The sequence below is a fragment of the Euprymna scolopes genome, chromosome 15, assembly GCF_053919585.1.
Source record: "Euprymna scolopes isolate OS-2025 chromosome 15, ASM5391958v1, whole genome shotgun sequence".
Taxonomy (NCBI): Eukaryota; Metazoa; Mollusca; class Cephalopoda; order Sepiida; family Sepiolidae; genus Euprymna; species Euprymna scolopes.
The window spans coordinates 76982299-77002298 of record NC_136496.1 but is presented as its reverse complement, the minus strand read 5'-3'; the positions used below and the strand labels follow the sequence as shown (position 1 = coordinate 77002298).

Sequence of the window (20000 nt, the reverse complement as noted above, 5' to 3'; positions counted from 1 at the left end):
TTTCTTTCAATTTTTACTTAATATGTCTTTGAATTTTTACTTAATATGTCTTCCAATTTTTAATTAATATGTCTTCCAATTTTTAATTAATATGTCTTCCAATTTTTAATTAATATGTCTTCCAATTTTTAATTAATATGTCTTCCAATTTTTACTTAATGTCTTCCAATTTTTAATTAATATGTCTTCCAATTTTTACTTAATATGTCTTCCAATTTTTACTTAATATGTCTTCCAATTTTTACTTAATATGTCTTCCAATTTTTACTTAATATGTCTTCCAATTTTTAATTAATATGTCTTCCAATTTTTACTTAATGTCTTCCAATTTTTACTTAATGTCTTCCAATTTTTACTTAATGTCTTCCAATTTTTACGTAATATGTCTTCCAATTTTACCTTAATATGTCTTCCAATTTTTAATTAATATGTCTTCCAATTTTTAATTAATATGTCTTCCAATTTTTACTTAATATGTCTTCCAATTTTTAATTAATATGTCTTCCAATTTTTACTTAATGTCTTCCAATTTTTAATTAATATGTCTTCCAATTTTTACTTAATATGTCTTCCAATTTTTACTTAATATGTCTTCCAATTTTTAATTAATATGTCTTCCAATTTTTACTTAATGTCTTCCAATTTTTACTTAATGTCTTCCAATTTTTACTTAATGTCTTCCAATTTTTACTTAATATGTCTTCCAATTTTTACTTAATATGTCTTCCAATTTTTAATTAATATGTCTTCCAATTTTTACTTAATATGTCTTCCAATTTTTACTTAATATGTCTTCCAATTTTTACTTAATATGTCTTCCAATTTTTACTTAATATGTCTTCCAATTTTTACTTAATGTCTTCCAATTTTTACTTAATGTCTTCCAATTTTTACTTAATGTCTTCCAATTTTTACTTAATGTCTTCCAATTTTTACTTAATGTCTTCAATTTTTACTTAATGTCTTCCAATTTTTACTTAATGTCTTCCAATTTTTACTTAATGTCTTCCAATTTTTACTTAATGTCTTCCAATTTTTACTTAATATGTCTTCCAATTTTTACTTAATATGTCTTCCAATTTTTACTTAATGTCTTCCAATTTTTACTTAATGTCTTCCAATTTTTACTTAATGTCTTCCAATTTTTACTTAATGTCTTCCAATTTTTACTTAATGTCTTCCAATTTTTACTTAATGTCTTCCAATTTTTACTTAATGTCTTCCAATTTTTACTTAATGTCTTCCAATTTTTACTTAATATGTCTTCCAATTTTTACTTAATATGTCTTCCAATTTTTAATTAATATGTCTTCCAATTTTTACTTAATATGTCTTCCAATTTTTAATTAATATGTCTTCCAATTTTTACTTAATGTCTTCCAATTTTTACTTAATGTCTTCCAATTTTTACTTAATGTCTTCCAATTTTTACTTAATATGTCTTCCAATTTTTACTTAATATGTCTTCCAATTTTTACTTAATATGTCTTCCAATTTTTACTTAATATGTCTTCCAATTTTTACTTAATGTCTTCCAATTTTTAATTAATATGTCTTCCAATTTGGATCTTATATTCCAATTCCCATGCCTCTCTATGTTCCTCTTTTCTTGATTGTCTTTCATAGATCCAATGAACAGTTTAGGAACCACTTCCTCCATTGGAATGCAAGGAGGAGGAGGAGGAGGTGGAACAGCTGTAGGGGGAATGACGACAATCAGCACGTCTCCCATGAGCTCTGGTATGTTAAGCGACGACATAAGCGAATCCAGTTCGCAAGAGGGTCACCATTTTGACGAGACGGATTTACTTACGAGTCCGATGAATGATGATGTCACAGCACAACTTGCCGCAGCTGGTATGTCTTTTTTTTTTTTGTTTTAGTTTTACGTTTTTGGGGGTTTTTTTTTGTAAAAGTATAGTGAAACTCATCATCATCATCATCATCATCATCATCATATTCAGTTTAACGTTTGTTTTACATGTTAGCATATGGTGGATGACTTTTAGAAATTTTACTTCAAAACCAACCTATCTCTGACCAGGTCTTTATTTATCCCTCTTTCTCTCAAATCCATCCTTACCACTTCCTCTCATGGTTACCTTGCCATTCTCCTGCCAATTGATTCTGCTACCTCAACTGTTGTACGTCCACTAACCCAAACAATCTCATCAATTATTTCAATGTGGCCATATCATCAAAGTCTACTGTCTTGCACACATTTCCTTCTGTTTCACATGTCTCTTTCTACATCAGATTTGAGTGGAACATTGGTGATGGCAACACAAAGTGATTTTCGTCATTTACATTGGTTTCCATGTGACATTGTTTGAGATTATCTTTGACAGAATCATTCAAACTCCTTCTTAACCTACCTTTTCCTCACTTACCCTTAATTGGGATGTTTCTACATCTGCTTATCCAACCAAAGCTTTATGCAACATGTCTGTACACCTGTAGGTGGTTGCAATGCTGAGCTGACTCCAATTTGGACATCTATAATATAAATAATCTCAATCGCCGGTTTGTGTGAATGTATGTTTGCCAAAAACTTTCGACAAACACAACGTATCCTAACGAGATCAGTATTGTTTTGAAGCTTGACATCTCAGACGACAAATATCGAAAAATTGGCCAAAAACATTAATTCCTTCACCCTCAACTGGGCAGTTTTTTACAAGGAGGGGGGCGGTTTTTGCGTCACCATCTTCACATCTACACAACCTACACACCCGGGCAGCCCCGCTACTGTTGTTTTGACCTCCCTCCCCCAAAGGTCCTTACTACACCATCTAAACACCGGGGCAAAGCCAGACGCCCCCGTGAGTTAAAAACAAAAGAAAACTCAAAGTTGAATTATAATGCATTTTATGTACAAGAAACTGAAGTCTAATACTAGGACTGTTTAAAAATGAATAAATTGAAAGATTTCTTTGGTATTATTGTAGATTAACACCTTCAATTAAATCGCCCTCTTCCTGCCTCTCCAAAATAAGTAGTTCTCTTTTTTTTAAGCAATTACATATGAACACCCTGAAAAACTTGGCAGAAATTAAAAAAATAAAATAAAAGTATCAATTTACTAGCTGGTCATCTGGCATTGCTCTGTCGTACAATACGCTTAAACATGATATTTTGATTTCTGCAGATTGTGTATGCATTATTAAAGAATCAATCTTCTTTTGATTATTATATATTACGAGGAATAATTTGCCAGGTCAACTAATTCGCAAAAAAAATAAAATAAAAAAAAAACAATGATAATGTCGTTCATCAAATTCCGTCAGTGTCTGTTTACAATATCACGTCAGATGATATTTGAACTTGACAATGAATGCTCTGGAAAAGTCACTTCTGATTAATGTTGAGTTTTAAAATATGTAAACAGAAAAATGATTTGTGGCAATTTTAAATGGTACCTCTTCTTTTATTGTAAATTTGTTACCGTAAACGTTTGCTGTCCTGTTTATTTATTTGTTATTATATCGTTTACTCTTATGTTTATTGCTAAACGTTATTGTTACATTCGCTTTTACTTCTACGTTTACTTTTACGGGTACTTTTAAGAGTCTGTGTTCTTAAATATATGGGTGTGGGTGTGTATTCTTATCCTTACACCGTTTCTTGCCTTGAAAGTCTTCGAGACGTGTACGTGCTAATGTATAATGCGTACATACCTGGTTGCCTTGGCCAGCAGATGATATCTTCTTGACATTGGGGAGTGGTCACTGCTGACAGATTCATTAATGACAAGATGGACTGAAGCTTCAATCTTTTTATTCAAGGCAAGCCTATCATCTCGAACCCTGATTGTCGGGAGAGACCTGAAATCTCCAATCTGCTTCCTCTGCTGCCTAAACCACTCTTCCCCATGTGGTCGTTAACCAGAAGCCTACGACCACAATTCCTGTGTCACCCCTAATTTCCCGTGCATGTCATCCCTAATTTCCCGTGCATTCTCTCTAGGTTGATACCTGTCAAACCTAACCTTTTGTGACTCTGCCAACTCGCTGATGGGAAATAAAAATATACTTACATAACTTTCTATTTCTAAAACTACCTATATAGCAATTAAGCTGGGATTCCCAATATTACAAATTGAACTCATTAATAAGAAAAAATTAAAATGAAATGGTGAGGTATACACAGGCAAGTTACAGGGGATCGTTTGATCTGTAGTCAAATGCCCTTCCACTGAACTATATATCCAGATGACAATAAATCTGTTTTTTGTTGGGGTTTTTTTTAAGAAGAAATGATTTCCTGAGATTTTATTATTTCCCTTGGCTGGTGTAATGTAAAATATTCCCCTGCAAAAAATTCTTTTTTATTATCTATGAGAGATCGACTATTTTTAAGATTGGATTTTTTTTGATTTTCAATACTTATCAGATAAATTTCTGTACAAAACACTACCAGGCATATAAATTACCTTTGTGTGAAATTTGCAAAAGATAGGCTCAGTCGTTTCGGAACCTATGAGGAAGGAACACACACACACACACAAAGTGATTTTTATATAATAGTAGAGAAAAGATATATCTATAAAAATGAGAATGTGTGTGTGAGGACACTTCTTAACCTATATACTCAACAAATTTTTGATCTACAAACTTGAAATTTGGTATATAGGGTATTCACACATGTGAATCCATTTTTTAATCCATTTTCATCCAAAAAAAAAGGGCTGTTAAGGGATCAAAATTGAAAAATTGGTACTTGGGAGGCATCGGATTTTTATCTGTTAGTCAACTGTTTCACAAAAGCACATGCACAGCTGTGAAACATGACATCTTCTTTATATTAGAATAAGCAGGTTTGAAAGCACTTTTTAAAGATCGTGTCAAGCTGATCTAATGGTCATCGTACTTGACTCACTGTCTTTAGGTTTTGGTTTCGATCTCAGCTTGAGTACTTTTTTTTACTTACAAGAAGTAAACTGTTTAGAAAAAACAATACTTGCATATACATGTCTCAGTTTCTGTATTAATTAAAATATGATACTTATGCATATTTTACAATCGGGCAATGTCGGGTAGCCTGCTAGTCTAATATGAAAATTTAATGTGAAAGAACCTTTGATTTCAGAGCTATTTTAACATTTTAGAGCAGTTAACCATTCTTTTTCTGTGGGAAGTAAATTCTGTGCATTTTTTTTTTTTTTTTTTTTTTTTTAAGATTATGTTTGGTTTTAAAAGGGTCTTTGTGGGAAAACTTATGTGTTAGTGGTAGGACTAAAGACAATTATATGTAAATACTCCGAAAACTTAGCAAAAAGGAAAAAACAATTATTTCAAAGTCGGGGATTACTTTCACGTATAAATTTAATGTAAAATAATCTACTGATTCTGGGCCATTCTAGTATTTTATGGCAGTTAAAAACATTTTCTATGAGAGACAAAACCTGTGCATTCTTTTAATGGGTGCAGAGTCTTCTTTTCTTTTTTAGATAACTAGCATTTCAGCCCGGCGTTGCCTGGGTGTTTGGATGTGTATGTTGAGCAAAAAAAAAAAAAAAAATGGTAGTAGGAAGGCAGGCTCGAACCCGTACCGCGAAGGAGGAAAAGAACGGGTAAAAAACCTGACGTCTTTGCTGTTACGACCACCGCCAAACCGGAAGTGACGTAGGTTTAAATTAAGGCTAGACAATCGAAAGGAGAGAATGACTTTCAAAAATATTGGCGAAAAAAGCGACCCCCCCCTCCCTGTTGAAAAGTGCCCAGTTGAAGGTGAAGATATTAATGTTTTTAACCAATTTTTCAATATTTGTCGTCTGAAAGGTCAAAACGATACTGATCTTGGTAAAATCCGTCGCGTCTTGTCGAAAGTTTTAGGCAGACATGCAAACATACAAATATACATACATACATACATACATACATACAGTTATATATTGGTAACTAAAAATTTTCAACCCAAACTGATTAAAAAGCTTGCCCTATCTCTGAATACCCTTTATGTAAAATTTCAAATGTTTAGACCAGAAATTGTCTGAGTAATTTAGTAGATACCGCAGAGGTCAAGTTTTTTTTTAACTTTGACTCCTATTATGACCCCTTAACATTTATTGTTTTGGACTCAAATCAAGTTATTAAGTTAGATCCATGTCAAAGAAACCTATATCTAAAATTTCAAGTGTTTAGACCCGAAATTGTCGGACGAGTTTGGTAGGGTTTTCAAAGGTTAAATCGTTTAACTTTGACCCCTTAACAGCCAAATTTCTGGCCGAAAGCCGATCACAAGGATTTTCCCAAATATCAGTACCCTGTATATCAAATTTTGAGTCTGTAGATTTAAAATTGACAGAGTTATTGCATAGGGAAATGTACACAGATACAGACACATCCACTTTTATAGATATATAGATAAATTAAACAAAAATATATACGTATACATAAATATATATGGAAAAAATTTTGTGTTTACTGTAAACTTTTTATGCAAATATTATGCAAGCATAAATCATGTAGAATATCTGCATGAATATAATTACATGTAATAGTTAACTAAAGATGACCATCCCATAAGAAAACCAAAAGAACTAATAGGAAATTAATTAAAATGAATGTTTAAAAGAATATGCAAATTAGCTAGATTTTTTGCTAGTGAATGCTATTCCACAACCCATATATAAGAAAATTGTATTTTCTTTTTAAATAAATAGAAAAGACGGTTTTTAATATGAATATCAATACACACAAAAGAAAAACGAATTTATAGGAGTATAGATTGTGTGGTTTTAAGATGGTTTGTATGATGGTGGCTTGCCACTCAAACTTAGGGTTGGCGATGTGGTTAAAGGAGTTTTCCAGTGGGGTCTTGTCACTCAGATTTACGGTTAATGGCATTTTTAGGAGGTGGGCTTCTCACTCGGACCTAGATTTAGTGATAGGGTAATTTTTTTATATATACTAACTGAAAAAGTATCAAAAGAATTTACAGTGCTAAAAGGCAATAATGATCTGGAAATGGGAGATCATTATACATTAAATTTATATGCGGAACTGACCCCCCCCCCTCTAATTCTAAATTATTTTTGTTTTATTTTTTTTCCTCACCAAGTTGTTTAGGATATTCATACATCACCTAAGAAAAAATAAAATCTTATTTAGTTTTTTTTAAATTGATGACTAGAAAGTAATTTATTCCTACAATTAATGTTTGAAAGTTGAGTATATTTGAAAACCAGTATTTCTTGAAGGAGCCACCATTTTGTAGTAAAACCACAAACCGCATTAATTTTAAACAAAAGTTTTTTTTTTTTTGTTTTTTGTTTTTTTTTTTTCAAAAATAGACCTGTGAAAGTAGCTTACAAAACTCTCACTGATTTAAAAATAAAGAACCGCTGCTGCTGGCTCATAGCTTATAATTGAACAGTAAGTGAGATTAATGTTATTTCTGATTAGTTTCCAAATCTCATGGCAAAATTCCTCATAGAGGTGTGGCACCAAAATTTTCAATTAGCAAAAGGTTTGTAAAAAAAGTTACCAAAATAGATGCTTAATAGCATTAACATCACTTTATTTGCTTAAAATTCTTCAATTATATTATGTAGATTATTATTTATGCATCTGAAAGGATATTCATTTCTGAACGAAATGGTGGTATTTTGAGGACTTAAAATGTTTTGACTGTTAAAATATTACTATTTTAGTAGAACTACAAAGTGCCTTCAATAAGTTTCCAGACGTTTTTCGTATGACCACTTTTATTTATAATACACACATGAAACTCTCGTCCTCTTCAAAGTAATCTTTTCCGGCTGCAATGCACTTGTTGTACCATTCCAACAACTTCTGGGAGGTCCTATGGAAGTTCTTGTGTGAGTGTGTCAATGACCCTTATCACAGCCTCTTTCATCTCCTCAATTGGCTCATAACAACAGCCGCTAAGGTTTTCCTTGAGCTTAGGAAATAACTAAAAGTCGCAGAAAGCAAGGTCTGAACTATAGAGAGGGTGCCCATCTTTCTGAAATAGTCTGCGACAAGGATGGAGCATCCTTAAGACAAACTTTGCGCAAATCTTCTACATCTTCAGTTTCCTGCGAATAATTGTATGTGTCAAACTTATTCATGAAATTCTTTATTTGACCAATCAACTCTGGTGTTCTGACTTTCTTACCCCCCCCCACAGGTCTCATCATCCCTCACAGACTCCCTGCCTTCTTCGAATCTCTTATGCCACTCAAAAACTGATGCTTGATTTATGCAAGATGGTCCAAAACCAGTCCATAAGTTTCTGTGGCATTTTTTTCCAAGTTTAAAACATAATTTCATTGCATATCGTTCTCCTAAAGTGTCCTCATGTCCAGCTTGCATTTTTAAAATTCACCAGCTGTGACAATTGGCTGTGCTGTAGCTATTCATTTAAATCTGAAATCCTAAAAATTGGTCAGTCATCTCATAAGATGAATTTTCAAGAGTCTGCAACAATTTTAAATGCCTGTACAAGAAAAGTCTGGAAATTATTGAATGCGCCTCGTACCTTGAAATCTGTTATTATCTAAAGCGTTTTATGGTCAATAGTATCGTTACTTCAAGTCCAATGTCAACAATTACTTGTCGAACTGTCAATTCTATTCATTGTTTTCAATCGTCTCATATTTTTCATCATCCAACTGATAATCTCGTCAGTCCTTTAGTGCTCTCTTTTAGGCGTACCAATTTGGGAGGAGATGATATTAGGGAGACATTTTTAGGGAAAACTGTTTTTAGGTTTATACTTAAATGTGAGAGAGAGAGAAAAATTAATTTTTTCATTTCTTTCTTTTTTTTTTTTTAAAGTCATGTTTTCCCCATAAACAAGGCTTATTGCCATTTGGATAGAAGGAGCTACTATTTGAGACCATGTTTAGAGGAAATGAGTGAGATGTTAGTTTACATTACATTTAAACTTCAGCATGTCAGTACAGTCAGAGAAGCAGGTAACAGGGAAGGAATTCCAAAGTCTAGCAGTCCGTGGAAATAAGCGATTAGGATAGAAGGCTTGCCGACATCTAGGGACAGTTAAGAAATGGGATTTTGTTGTTAAACAGATTTGTCGGAGGCATGTAAGTGAAGGGGGACACAAGTGTAATAAGTTCATCAGCTCACATTTCCTGTTATATGATAAACACGAGAAATATAATGAATTCAAAAGCATCAATTTGCAAAGGAGATATTTTTATGTATGTCTGAAAAATGTAAAAATGTTTGCTTCAAAACTTAGTAGTTATTTGAGGAAATGAATTACTTAAATATTGAAATTGGTGCTCCCTACTGTGGAATCATTATTGCTAACGGGGCAGTAGGACTTGTCAGAGTTACATCCATGGGTCAAATACAGTATATTCTTTAAAGACTATTTACAAAATAGATACTTCCAAAACATTTTTTTTACTTACCATTTAAAGGTTATTCGAGGATAATGGTTGATTTTGTATTTCTTTTCAATTATAGGCCCAGTTGGAGTTGCAGCTGCAGCTGCAATTGCAACGAGTAGAAAAAGACGACGGATGCACAGTTTTGAAACAAATCCATCCATACGAAGACGACAACAGACAAGACTTCTCAGGTTAGTAAATTACTAAATCGTTTTACCACACCGATACAATCAAAATTCATACAATTCTTTCTATTCATTGTTCTATTACTGCCCTTAACACCATGGTGACGGGAATTTTCCTCGACCAAATTTTAAAATTTTCTTGTTTATTGAGCAACTTTTAAAATTTACAGATTTGGATTATTCAGATTGTTGTTCTCATCTTTGATATTATTCTGACAATGTAACTTCTGACCTTCCGATGCATCTTGTCAAACTCGGGAATCTGTATGTAGCTTCGACTGGAACTCCTTATTTAATCTGTGCTTGCTCTCATTGTGTCAGCTATGACTGGGTAGAAATCGTCAAGCAATTCTATTTTTACTGTTGCCCTTACTGAGGATTGAACGTTTAATCTTCTTATAACTTATTTGTACTTTGCATTTTTATCCATTGTCCCATGGATTCTTATGAACAATTCTAGTATGAATTTTAGAAGCTTATTCTTGTTGCAAATGTGTAGTCTCACTACTTATTATCGTGTGTGTGTGTGTGTGTGTGTGTGTGTATATCGGGCTCTATCAACTTTATCTTCAGTTGACCTTTGACAAGTAAATACTTTCATTTACTAGCAAAATAAAAAAGTTACTAGCCAAACCCATGTGGTTTTTGGAATATGACATCGAGGGAGCACAAGTGTAACGAGTCCACGAGAGCAGATTCCATTAAAATACTTGTAAAACAGGCACAGAGATGCAACATTACGATGATGGGACAGGGATTGAAGCTTAGTTGACAAAGTGGTACCTATTAGATTGAAGACTCTTTCTTGGACCCTATCCAAGAGAAAACTAATGGTAGATGCACCAGCCCAGATGTGGTAACAATAAGTGCATTGTGGCTTTGTAAAGGTACAGGATACTCTCTGGTGTGAGTAATCTTCTGGCACAATAGAGAAACCTACTTTCTTTACAGCAGTCTTCACAATGTCCTCGATGTAGTTGTTCCAGTTGGATACATTATCCTGTTCCGACCATTATTTGTTGATTCACTATCAGTATCTTTCACCCAATATAACTTATAAATTGCTCTTTGAAGCTTATGTTCTTAATTTTTACACGGCTTTGATTAGCTGGTTACAAATGTATCCAGGAATAACATAATATAATTACGGAATGATTAAAAAAAACATTTGAAAAAATAAAACATGGCATCTTCTATTTATCCATTCAGTAAAAAAAAAACAAACAGAAATAAGGTTCAAATATTCTATTAAATGTTACCAGCTTATATTTATATGTAAATTTTTTTTATTTAAATTTTGATGAATACTGACATATTGGATTGAATATCCAATTCAATGACCATTACATGTATTATACACAATAACACTGTGTGATTAATCTGGTTCAATCATTAACGTTCTGATATTCCAAATTACTCAAACACGAATCTCAGCAGATCTGTTCAGTCAAAATGACGTTGAAGTTTCTTTTTTCACTTTATACTAGTTCATGTTATTACAATTGCTCCATATAATTATGTATTTCTGCATCATTAAAGTTTTTGCATTTTCTTAATATTTGAATTTATTTATTTTTTTCGTTCTCTGATATTCACTTATTAAAAATCAAATTGCTTGACAATTTCCTCTTTAACACTTACTTCACCTTTCCACCTTAGCATGGAATGAGTGTCGCTTATTCCAAATCATCATTAGCAGTGATCTAATTTATTTTTCATCTTCCTAGTAATAATCTTTATACAATAACCTGTTAAGATACAGAAAGCTCTACATGGATAATTGGAGCAAATAAAATAAAAAAGAAATTTTATTTTTATATTTTAGTATATTTCTTCTATTTATCTTGATTCTTTACCAGCTGTTCAGCCTCTGTATACCTATAGTATATATATATTTTTTTAATTCTAGGCTAATGTACTTATGCCAGTTTTATACATACAGGGTGGCCGAAAAGTCCCAGGACACTATACATGTATTTTTAATTAAACAGCAGCAAGTAAGCGCTCCTCAACAGTAAATACACTGATGTCAGTCATAACCTGAAAAAATAAATGAAATAAATTGTTTTAACAACATTAGAATATTAAAATCAATCATATTTAACAGCATTAAAATATCAAAAATAGAGTGTCCTGGGACTTTTCGGCCACCCTGTATATATATATATATATATATATAACCTTGCTCTTCCCTTCTGGTGAGAAGCATTGAGTTTCAAAATGCCATAGTCTAAAGAGTTTTTCTTTTATATTTCACTTTTTCCATGTTGATTCTTTTTTAATTGTCATCAATTGTTTTGATCTTATATATATATATATATATATATATATATATTACACAATTTATTTAAAATAATTTTTTTTAAATTTATTTATTTTTTTCATCTTTGCAGAAAGTTGCGTTCTATTATAGAAGAATATTCGACGCGTGTTGGCCAACAAGCTGTAATCCTCTGTTGCACACCAGGGAAAACCAATCATAATTACCAGTCTTTCAAAGTGTTCGGATCACAGCCTTTAGAAACTGTTGTACGTTTACAATTCTCCATTGTTGCTTATGATTCATTTATTCAAGTGGTTCATCTAAACTAGGGACGGATTTTATTTTTTTTTTACCAACATGGGAAGAGGGGAGGTACTATCAAGTGAAAATATTGGAATATCAACCTTTCTACCAAAAACAATTTTACACCTTGTACTCTATCTGTAATCAGTAGGATTTTTTACTGAGAGGAAATACTGAATTGTTGGAACAAGTTGCCAAGAAAATCAAGAATTAATATTAATGGTTTTAGATCTACTCTTTCTCTACATGTTCACAGAAACATTAACAAATGTTAGAGTGATTGAATCAACATATGTGAGAGAAATATATAGCCAAGAGAGAGATGGGTGACTTGTCCAGCTAATTATAAATTATAGATAAGTAGAACAGTTAAAATGAGATTTTTTCAAACATAACCCAATCCCAGAACAAAGATATATATTTTAGCATGTATTTTGTGCCATTAAAGTATATAGGAAAATAACCTTAGGGCAATAGACATTGGTTAACGCACATTTAGTATAATAATGATATAAAAATAAATATTTGTAAATCGACTTTCAATCATTAGTGAGACTGACTGACTGATCACATTCTAAAAAAAAAGAACAGAAACAAACCCCCCCAAAATGTTCATGTTCTTTTTGTTTCTAGGTGAGGAATTCCAAAGCAATCATCATGCAAGATTTGGAATTGGCTCTTGCACAACAAGCCCCGCCATCTCAACAGGAAGATCCAAACTTGTACAAACTTCCCCGCCTTGTGATTGATGGCATCCCAACACCTGTCGACAAAATGACACAGGTAAGTTGTTGATCACTTTTCACAGCTTTGGATTAGCATAAACCTCAAGTAAAATGACATGTGTGTGTCATTCATCTGATCAGAATGTGGTGGAAGAAGAGGAACGGTGGAGGTGAGGGTTAAATACAAATGGTTGTGAGTTCAAGTTCAATCGCTGTCCAAACAAACCCAAAAATAAACTTCACTAAATATTTATTATTATTCATCAGACTACTGTTCTCATCTTGAGTGTGGTTTTCACAACGTTTCGGTCGATATAACCTCCGACCTTCTTAAGGTGTATCTTGTCCGCAAGGACCTGTGGTGCAGTGGTTAGAGTACTGGGAAAAATCAATTTTAAAAGTGATATTCTCCTGAAGGTTGAAGGTTCAATCCTCAGTGTGGGCGACCGAAATATACATTTGCGAATTACTTAGGACCTCTATCCAGTCATGGCTGACGGAACAAGAGCACGCTACCCCTGTGAAGTAAATAAAAGGTTCTGCTCAAAATTTCGTCCAAATTCCCGAGTTCAACAGAAACATTCCCGAGTTCAACAAGATACACCTGAAGAAGGTCGGAGGTTATATCGACCAAAACGTTGTGAAAATCACACTCAAGATGAGAATACATATAACCAATCCTCATCTCAAAAATTCAGAAACGTTCACTAAATATTATTCAAGAAAAATATTTGATGTAAAAAGTTCATGGTTTGGATTATATTTTTTGTTTTTGAAGTCCTTTTAAGATGAGGCTATATAATTTGTGTATTGATTCTTTTGTAGACTGTTGTCCTCATCTTCTTAGTTGTTGTTGTTATTGTTGTTGTTGTTTTACCACGTTTCGGCCAACTCATCCTCTGGCCTTCTTCAGGTAGGACAGTGAATAGAAGCATTGAGTCTCTACAGTTCTAGATGCGCATTGTCTGAAGATAGCAGTTTCAATCTTACCCAAGTGGGCCAGAAGATTAGTTGACCAAAACGTGGTGAGACAACAACTATGGAAGGCAGTCATTACTGCGGGTACAGTTGCAAGACTACGCATTCCTATCTTGTTGCAGTTGAAGAAGGTCAGAGGACGAGTTCGCTGAAATGTAGTGAAACATCAACAATTTTGAAGATGAGGACAACAGTCCACAAAAGAACTGATACGTGTGATTAGGATGTAAAAAATTCTGATATAAAATTTTTTTTCTTTTTGTTATTTTTTTCATCACAAACAAAACATATTGTCACTTGAAATGTAAGAAGCTACTGTTTGGGATCACATCTAATAGAGAACTGTGGAGAGTTGAGCAGCAAGATGTGTGTTAATTTTAACTTCTGTGGGTTAGAACAGGAAGGGTATTTCAAAGTCCAGCAGTAAATTTCTAATCAAGATGAACCTATGTAATCATTTAGCTTTTCAAAAATCATATATAATCTTCTATACTCCTATAAATTTGTTTTTGTTTTTTTTGTGTATTGATATTCATATTAAAAACTCTTTTTTTTTATTTATTTAAAAAGAAAATACAATTTTGTTATATATTGATCATGGAATTGCATTCACTTGCAAAAGATCTAGCTAATTTGCATATGTTTTTAAACATTTATTTTAATTCATTCCCTATTAGTTTTTTCAGTTTTCTTATGGGGTGATCATCTTTAGTTAACTATTACGTGTAATTATATTCATGCAGATATTATACATGATTTATACTTGCATAATATTTGCGTAAAAAGGTTATAGTAAACACAAACCTCTTTCTATATATATTGATGTACGCATACATATATTTGTTTAAAAAAATTTGCCTACCAAACTCTTCTGTCAGTATTATCTCAGGCATTAATGTAAAAAATCGTAAGCTAAATGTTTTGGTTTCGATTCTCTGTGGTGGTGCACAAGTTACTTATTTTTTGTTTTAATTTTTCAAATCATTAATATATATTGGGTCCAATATAATATAATAATAAATACGAAATCTGCATTAATCAAAATATCATATTTAAGCGTATTTTAAAACCGGGCAACACCAGGCGGCCTGCTAGTTATTAATATTTTAATCATTTAAAATCATACCTTACATTTTTGATTGCCATTGTCATGCATACATGTTCTGCACTTCTGCTTGGTTAAAAAGAATACATGTTAAGTTTCTATTTATAATAAGTTTTTGTGGTCGTAAAAACAGCACTTTGAAAGCAAGAGACAAGACATATGGCCTGAATAGAAAAGCTGCTGAGACAGCTCGTGATATCAATGATGTGTTTGGCCCAGGAACCACTAACGAACATGTGGAACAACGGTGATTCAAGAAATTTCGCAATGGTGACGAGAGCCTCGAAGATAAAGACGGTTGTGGCCAGCCCACTGCATTTGATAAAAAAAAAAGCCTTAATTGAAACTGATCCTTGCAAAACCACACGAGGAGGTGCTGTTGAACTTGAGGTTGACCACTCAAGTCGTTCGCCATTTTAAGCAAATAGGGAAGTTTAAAAAATTGGATAAATGGATACCACTTGAATTGAACGATAATCAAAAAAAATTGTCATTTTTAGGTGTCCTACGTTTCTTCGGCGCAACAAAAATGGCCTATTTCTCAAGTGGATTGTGACGTGTGATGAGAAGTGGATCCTCTACGACAACTGGCAACGTTCGGCACAGTGGTTGGATGCCGAAGAAGCTCCACCACTTCCTGAAGCCGAAATTGCACAAAAAAAAGGTTATGGTGACTGTTTGGTGGTCTGCAGCTGGTCTCATCCATCACAGCTTCTTGAATCCAAATGAAACAATTACGGCGAAGAAGTACTGCCGACAAATTGACAAAATGCATCAGAAGTTTCAACGTATGTGCCAGAGATTGACCAATTCTTCTCCATGACAGTGCTTGCCCGCATGTTGCTCAACTGACCCTACAGAAGCTGAACGAAATGGGCTGAACGAAATGGGCTACGAGAGTCTACCTCATCCACTATGTTCACCAGACCTCTTCCCAACCAATTATCACTTTTTCAAGCCTCTTGACAACTTCCAGCATGAAAAATGCTTTAAAAGCTGAGATGATACAGAATCGTCCTTCAATGACTTCATTGCTTCCAGAACTTCGGATTCCTATGCTAATGGAGTAAACAAACTTGTTTCTTGTTGGCAAAAATGTGTTGATTCTAATGGTTCTTATTTCGATTAATAAAGTTTATTATGAAAGAAGTTATGATCTTTTGAAGTTGACATCAAAAAACAGCACTATTTTTGCACCAACCTAATAGTTAAAAAAAAAACAAAAAAAAAACTTCTTGATTAATTTACGTAATCTTTGGAATATGATATTTTCGTTCCATGACTGGTATGTGTACATCATAAAGATTTTCTGTGTTTTTATTTTTTAATTAAGGTGAATTCTGGGCAAGCGCCAAAATTTCTGTATAAGTCAGTTGTGAGCAATTTATGCAAAAGTTGGAAGTTAATCATTTTTAAAATGTTTTTGTTTTTTACTTATGGAGCAGTTCATACAGGAATCTGGAGCTTTTCTCAGCTGACTCCTTACCACTGTGTTATGAAGTACAGTAACATGTTTCATAATTAAAAAAAAATGTAAGGTATGATTTTAAATGATTAAAATATTAATAACTAGCACACCACCCGGTGTTGCCCAGTCGTAAAATACACTCAACTATGATATTTTGATTAATGCAGATTTAGTATTTATTATCATATTATATTGGACTCAATATATAGTAATGATTTGAAAAATTTTTTTAAAAATAAATAACTTGTGCACCACAACAGAGAATCGAAACCAAAACATTTAGCTTACGATTTACTTTTTCCTTTGACATTAATGCCTGAGCTAATACTGACAGAGGAAAAAAAAATTTTTTTTAATTTGCGTTATGAAGTGCAGTAGCATGTTTCATAGTTATAAAAAGTTTGTTTTATTTATTTAATTTTGCAGGCCCAACTTCGCCAGTTCATCCCAGAAATGTTAAAATATTCAACAGGTCGAAGTAAACCGGGCTGGGGTAAAATAGAATATCGACCAGTATGGTGGCCTGACGATGTACCCTGGGCAAATGTTCGAAGTGATGCAAGATCAGAAGAAGAAAAACGAAAAGTAAGTCTATGAAATATTCATGGAGAATTTGTTTGATTTTGAAAATAAAATTCTATCACATCTTCATCTTTTTTAGTGCTGAGTCTTCATCTTAAGTATATGTCAAGTGTGAGCAACATCCAACTCACAAAGAGATTTTTAACAACATCTGAGCCAATGTCAGCAATTGCTTTGTTACTTTGGAGCACAAACTTTCAAACTTTTTTCCTCGTCCAGACGCATGGATTCGTTTTACTAGCACGTTGCCTATTATTGCATGTTTAACAAAGATTGAATAAAATTGATATAAAATGTTAAATTGTGATCTTGTCTTTAATTCTACGGATCATTCTCTCAGATTAGTTCAAAGATAATTTCTGTGTTTATACTGGGAGGCAGACTTACATTTTATTTGTCTAGATCTTTTATTTTTAAATTAAATTCAATGCAATTTTCCCCCACTTTTTTTTTCTCAAGGTATCCTGGACACATGCATTACGGCAAATAGTAAAAAACTGTTACAAATATCATTGCCGTGAAGATATGTTGCCAGAATTCATAGACGAGAACCTGGTGTCTCCTTCTCACCAATATGCTGGAACGATGGTTCAAACCATTAATAACCCAGATGGAACTGTCTCTATCATTCAGATCGACACAGGAACGGCTACCAATGGTGCCGTAGTCACTTTAGCTGACGGCACGCAAGCAACTGTGGTTCACAACGTAAGTAAATTTTGTTGTCTGTGACTAACAAACGTTTCAGGATAATGGATACTGCCAGCAACTGTGGAATTAGCTATGCTGACTTCAGATTCAACCGTTTCTGTTTAATCCTTCAATTTATAAATTTGAACCATTTATTGTGCTGACAGTGACATTAAAATCCTAATTTAATATCATTCAAACGCAGTAGTGTTTGAATATATGGTTAAGTGGCAGTTTTAGTCATTTAGAACTGCTTTAAAGCTCAATTTTCGTTCAGCAAAACAAAAGTTATAAATTTACTGGTGTTCAAAATCGTAAAAAAAAAAAACATAAGGAGGTGAGCAACGTTTTTTATGATTGGTTTCCATAGCAACCACATCACTTCAGCGACTACTGTTGCTACCAATTCACTGCTCTTGCGAAAAGAGAAGTAACAAGTGAAACAGAGAATGAAAGAATGAAAGGGAGATAATTGGGGGGATTTTATTGAAAGCAGATGAGTAACGTTGTTATTACATATGTATGTTATGTTTATGGGGGCAAAAAAAATAAGACTGAAATTAAACAAAGAACAAATGAATTTACTGGAAGCCTGGAAAAATCATGGATTACAATAGAAAAATGCAAGCATGAAAAGTAATATGGTTAGGTTTAAACATGGAAAAGTAAAGGACTAGTTGTTAAAACTGGAAAAGAAAAGGACAAGATATTCTAGTAAAAAATATAATAAATTTATAACTTAAAATATTGCAGCATTAAGAATTTTTTTAATTCAATTTATAACATTATATGATCAATTCCTTAATTTGCAAATTTAAGTCAAGTTATCTCCCTTGCTTGTCATACTGAATTGGCCACAAATCCCTTCCACATTAAAACATACAATAAAATTTCTTATAATTTTTTTTGGATCATTTTTCATAATGTTTGGAATTTATACTCATTTTTCACCATGACATGTAAGTATGTAATGTTTTCGTCTGAAATGTGTTGTTTTAAAAGCCGATTAATCCAAACAAGCACCAGGTGATTTTATTTTTAAAAACGGTAAATTATTGAACCTTTCTTAAAATATTTGCTGATGAATTTTTAGTGGGAAGTTATTTAAACTAACTAGAAAGAAAGATATACAAAGCATAAGTAAGAGTTCAAAAAGAGGAAAAGATGTCTAACTCTCTCATTAGCGACACCACATAGAGAAAGGGAAAAGGATGACTGACTGCTAACTCTCTTCTATTAGTGGCTGATGTCACATTTTTTTGTTTTTAAATTTGTGGCAGGTAAATAGAAGAGATACTACCACTGCCACTACTAGTAGAAGAAATACTACCATTCTACTACTACTATGAGAATAACAGTAAAATGATTAAATATTTCTCCTGGTTTCATCAAATTGTAAACACCCTTCCCCCATTTCTTTATTTCCCTCTCTGTCCGTCTTTCTTTCTTTCTTTCTTTCTCTTGATTTTATTAGAATCAGTGAGTCATCCAAAACAAAGAATATATGCAAAAAAAAAAAATGAATGATGAAACTTCTTTCCAACCAATCAAATCAAAAACCATGAATGGAAAATTAAATACAAAAAAATAAGTTTGGGCAGTTAAAAAAGTGAAACCAACGAATCCATGTCGCCTTGGTGTAACACTGCCTAAGTACAGTCTCTACACTTACATTTGAATCTTCCAAACTTCTTCTAACCCCAAGCTACGCTAATTTTTTTTGTTTTTAAATTCAATGAAAAAAAAAACATACACCACCGCTCAGGCAAATTGATTTTCTTTTTTTTTTTCTTGACAGTCTTAGATAACTAAATTTCTATCAAACTTTCCAAAAATGTTGATATCTATTTATATCAATAACTGCAAAAGTTTTCTTCTTATTTTTACAGCAAACTTATAAATGAATTGTTTATTATTTAAAGTTTTGGTTTCAAGTATCAAACTTTATGAAGTGATAACAAGCTGGTAAAGTCGGATAGTTTAACATAAGGATTCCCAAGTGCGACTAGATTCCTCCAGTTTAAAAAAAATTTTTTTTATTTTTAAAAACGAAAATTTGGGAATGTTTTATTAGAGACAATAAATCAAAAAACGTTGTTAACAAAAGATTATATCACAAATAACTGTTACCAAAGATAAAATAAATTACTCTTCTACCTAGCTGAATAAGTTTTTTTTTTATGTTTTAACTTAACTTAGAGTATTCATTTAATTTGAAACATAAGTAGTGCCGAGTTGCTAAGTTTGAACGACAACAAGATGGCTGGCATGAATTTGTCATCTTTAGAGTTTTGATAATGGCTTAAAACTCTAAAATAAAACAAAATACTAATAGAAATG

The 20000-nt window shown here is 32.5% G+C and overlaps 1 protein-coding gene across 8 annotated transcripts in view; it reads left to right on the top strand.

Moving 5' to 3' along the window:
* Positions 1-20000, top strand: part of LOC145293913 (DNA-binding protein P3A2-like) — an 86604-nt gene that overhangs the window by 18950 nt on the left and 47654 nt on the right. For all 8 annotated transcript variants that reach the window (XM_080140729.1, XM_080140735.1, XM_080140734.1 and 5 more), the window contains exons 2-7: positions 1627-1857; positions 9438-9552; positions 11940-12075; positions 12746-12895; positions 16815-16973; positions 17430-17678. In XM_080140729.1, the coding sequence (XP_079996855.1) occupies positions 1632-1857; positions 9438-9552; positions 11940-12075; positions 12746-12895; positions 16815-16973; positions 17430-17678 (1035 nt within the window). In that variant the 5' untranslated portion in view covers positions 1627-1631. The remainder of the gene's footprint in view (positions 1-1626; positions 1858-9437; positions 9553-11939; positions 12076-12745; positions 12896-16814; positions 16974-17429; positions 17679-20000) is intronic.